Genomic DNA, 2,771 nt, shown 5'->3' with positions numbered 1-2,771 from the left:
TCAATTTCTTTAATGGTCATAAGGCTGGTTAGGTTGTAAATTTTCTTTTTCTTTGAATTTATCCAGGAGTTTCAGTTTTCAGCAGGAAGGTTAATCCAGATACCTGGCCTGCCATATATTGCTTCATATTACAACAACATTGAGTTCAAATCCATACGACTTTGAGTGCAAACTCACATTAAAAAAATACTTACATGGTTTTTATCCTGAATGATCAGGACTAAATAAAAAGTTTCTAATTTCTTACCGATGTTGCACAGTTTATTTTCCAGCTCAAATATCAACGATCACCACCATCACTGTTACCACCACCTTTGCCGGCAGAACCTCAGCCACCCATGGACTTTCCTTCGATCTACAATCACTGATATCATCTGGGATTAATAACACTGTTTCAGTCAGGTATGCTTCTACACCTTTTACATCGACTGTTAAGTAAGCCTATTTATTTGAAAATTCATCTGAGTTTCATTTTATTTATCATGTACAGGTATAATTTGCTGGTATAGTTTTAGAATAGTATTTGAAAATTTGATAAATGACTCAGAGTTGAAAGAGCAGTTAGAGAAAGGATTTTTGTAGCTTAGGAAGTTGAATAACTAACAGGATACTTTTGTCTTTTGAATACCATTTTTATAAAAAAAATCACCATTACTAATAATAGCTAATATTTATTGTATAATTACTATGTTTAGCAATTTGATAATGCTTTACAAATATCATATCATTTAATCCTCACAGTAACCCTATGGAATAGGCACTATTTTTGTTTCTATTTTATGAGTGAGAAAACTGGAGCACATAGAGATTTTATTATCTGCCCCCAGTTACACACTTAGTAATGGTTGAGCCAGGATTAAAATTCAGGCACACGAGCTCTAAAGCTGTATTCTTTCAGTCTATTCCATGTTCCTGTCTAATTGTCCTTGTTTTTTTATTAGACTTTTTTATTTTGAGATAATTGTAGATTCACATGTGCCTCTAAGAAATAATACAAAAAAGTCTGTGTGTCTTTTCACCTAGTTTCCCCAAATAATGACATCTTGCAAAACTCTAGTACAATATCACATGCAGGATATTGACACTGATATAGTCAAGATATAGAACAGTTCCATCACCACAAGGATCCCTCCTGTTGCCCCTTTATATCCACACTCACTACCCTCCCCTCCTTTCCCTGACCCTGGGAAATAGTTAATCTGTCTTCCGTTTCTATAATCTTGACAGATTCAGAAATGTTATGCAAATTGAATCATACAGTATGCAGTTTTTGGACATTAGTTTTTCTTTCACTAGGCATAATTCTTTGAGATAAAGTTGTCACATCCATCAGTAGTTTGTCCTTTTTCATTTATCAGTAGTATTCCATGGTGTTGTGGATGTATCATTGTTTGCTTACCTATTGAGCTATTGATGGACATCTAGGTCACTTTCAGTTTTGGACGATTACGAATAAAGCTGCTATGAACATTTGTGTACAGATTTTTTGTAAACGTAGTCTCATTTCTCTGGGATAAATGGCCGTGTGTATAGTTGCTGGGTGGGATAGTGGGTGCATATTTATTTTGTTAAGAAGCTGCCAAGTTCTTCTCCAGAATGACTGTGCCATTTTACATTCCCAACAGCAATGTATGAGGGAATCCAGCTTTTCCACATTCTCACCAGGATTTGGTGTTGTCACTATTTTTATTTTAGCCTTTTTGATAGATACAAAGTGGTATCTCGTTGTAGTTTTAATTTACATTTCTCCGATGACTTAAGATGTTGAACATCTTTTTATGTGTTTGTCATCAGCATATCCTTTTTGGTGACATGTCTGTTCATGCCTTTTGTCCTTTTTCTACTTGAATTTGTTTTTTTTACTATTACGTTTTAAGAGTTTTATATATTCTTGATACCAGTTCTTTATTAGATATGTGGTTTATAGATGTTTTGTCTAACTCTGTAATGTGTCTTTTCACTTTTCAACAGGATATTTCGCCACACAAAAGTTTTAGTTGATGAGGTCTAATTTACCACTTTTTCCCCCTAATGGATTATTCTTTTACTGTCAAATGTAAGAGCCATTTGCCTAACTGTATATCCCAAAGATTGTCTATTTTTTTCCTAAAACTATTAGTTTTACATTTCACATTTTAAGCTCAGGATCCATTTTTGAGTTAATTTTTATATAAGGTGTGAATTTTAAATTGTTCTTTTTTTCTCCCTGGGGATGTCCAATTATTCCACGATTTGTTGAAAGGTTATCTTCCTCCATTGAATTGCTTCTTCACCTTCCTCAAAAATCAACTGGACATATTTGTGTTAAATGTTTTTTTCTGCTTGAATTGATACGATATTTTAAGATTTTTCTTCTTTAGCTTGATGGTATGATGAATTACATTGATTGATTTTCAAATGTTGACCCAGTCTTGCATATGTGGAATAAAAACCACTTGGTCATGGTGTGTAATTTTTTTATACATTTTTAAATTCAGTTTCTAGTATTTTCTTTCAGGATTTTTGTATCTAAGCTCATTAAGTTCATGAGAGAGATTGGTCTGTAGTTTTGTTTTCTATCTTTTTAAATTCTATTTTTGGTTTTGACATCCAGATAATTCTGGCCTCCAAAAATGATCTAGGAATTATTCCCTTCTCTTATGTTTTGTAAAGTAAATTATGTAAAATTGGTGTTAATTCATTAAATGTTTGGCAGAAGTCTCAAATGAAACCTCTGGCCCTCGATATTTTTTTCAGGAACTTTTAAATTGCAAATCAATTTCTTTAATGGT

General features: G+C 32.8%; 1 protein-coding gene across 1 annotated transcript in view; it reads left to right on the top strand.

The window, feature by feature from the left end:
• NUP62CL (nucleoporin 62 C-terminal like) overlaps positions 1-2,771 on the top strand; it is a 68,736-nt gene that overhangs the window by 57,385 nt on the left and 8,580 nt on the right. The window contains exon 5 of the mRNA XM_019661497.1: positions 261-402. Coding sequence (XP_019517042.1) covers positions 261-402 — 142 coding nt within the window. The remainder of the gene's footprint in view (positions 1-260; positions 403-2,771) is intronic.

This window comes from Hipposideros armiger, unplaced genomic scaffold, assembly GCF_001890085.2.
Source record: "Hipposideros armiger isolate ML-2016 unplaced genomic scaffold, ASM189008v1 scaffold_350, whole genome shotgun sequence".
Classification (NCBI taxonomy): domain Eukaryota; kingdom Metazoa; phylum Chordata; class Mammalia; order Chiroptera; family Hipposideridae; genus Hipposideros; species Hipposideros armiger.
The sequence above is the reverse complement of the archived record's forward strand: the minus strand, read 5'-3'. Positions and strand labels throughout refer to the sequence as shown.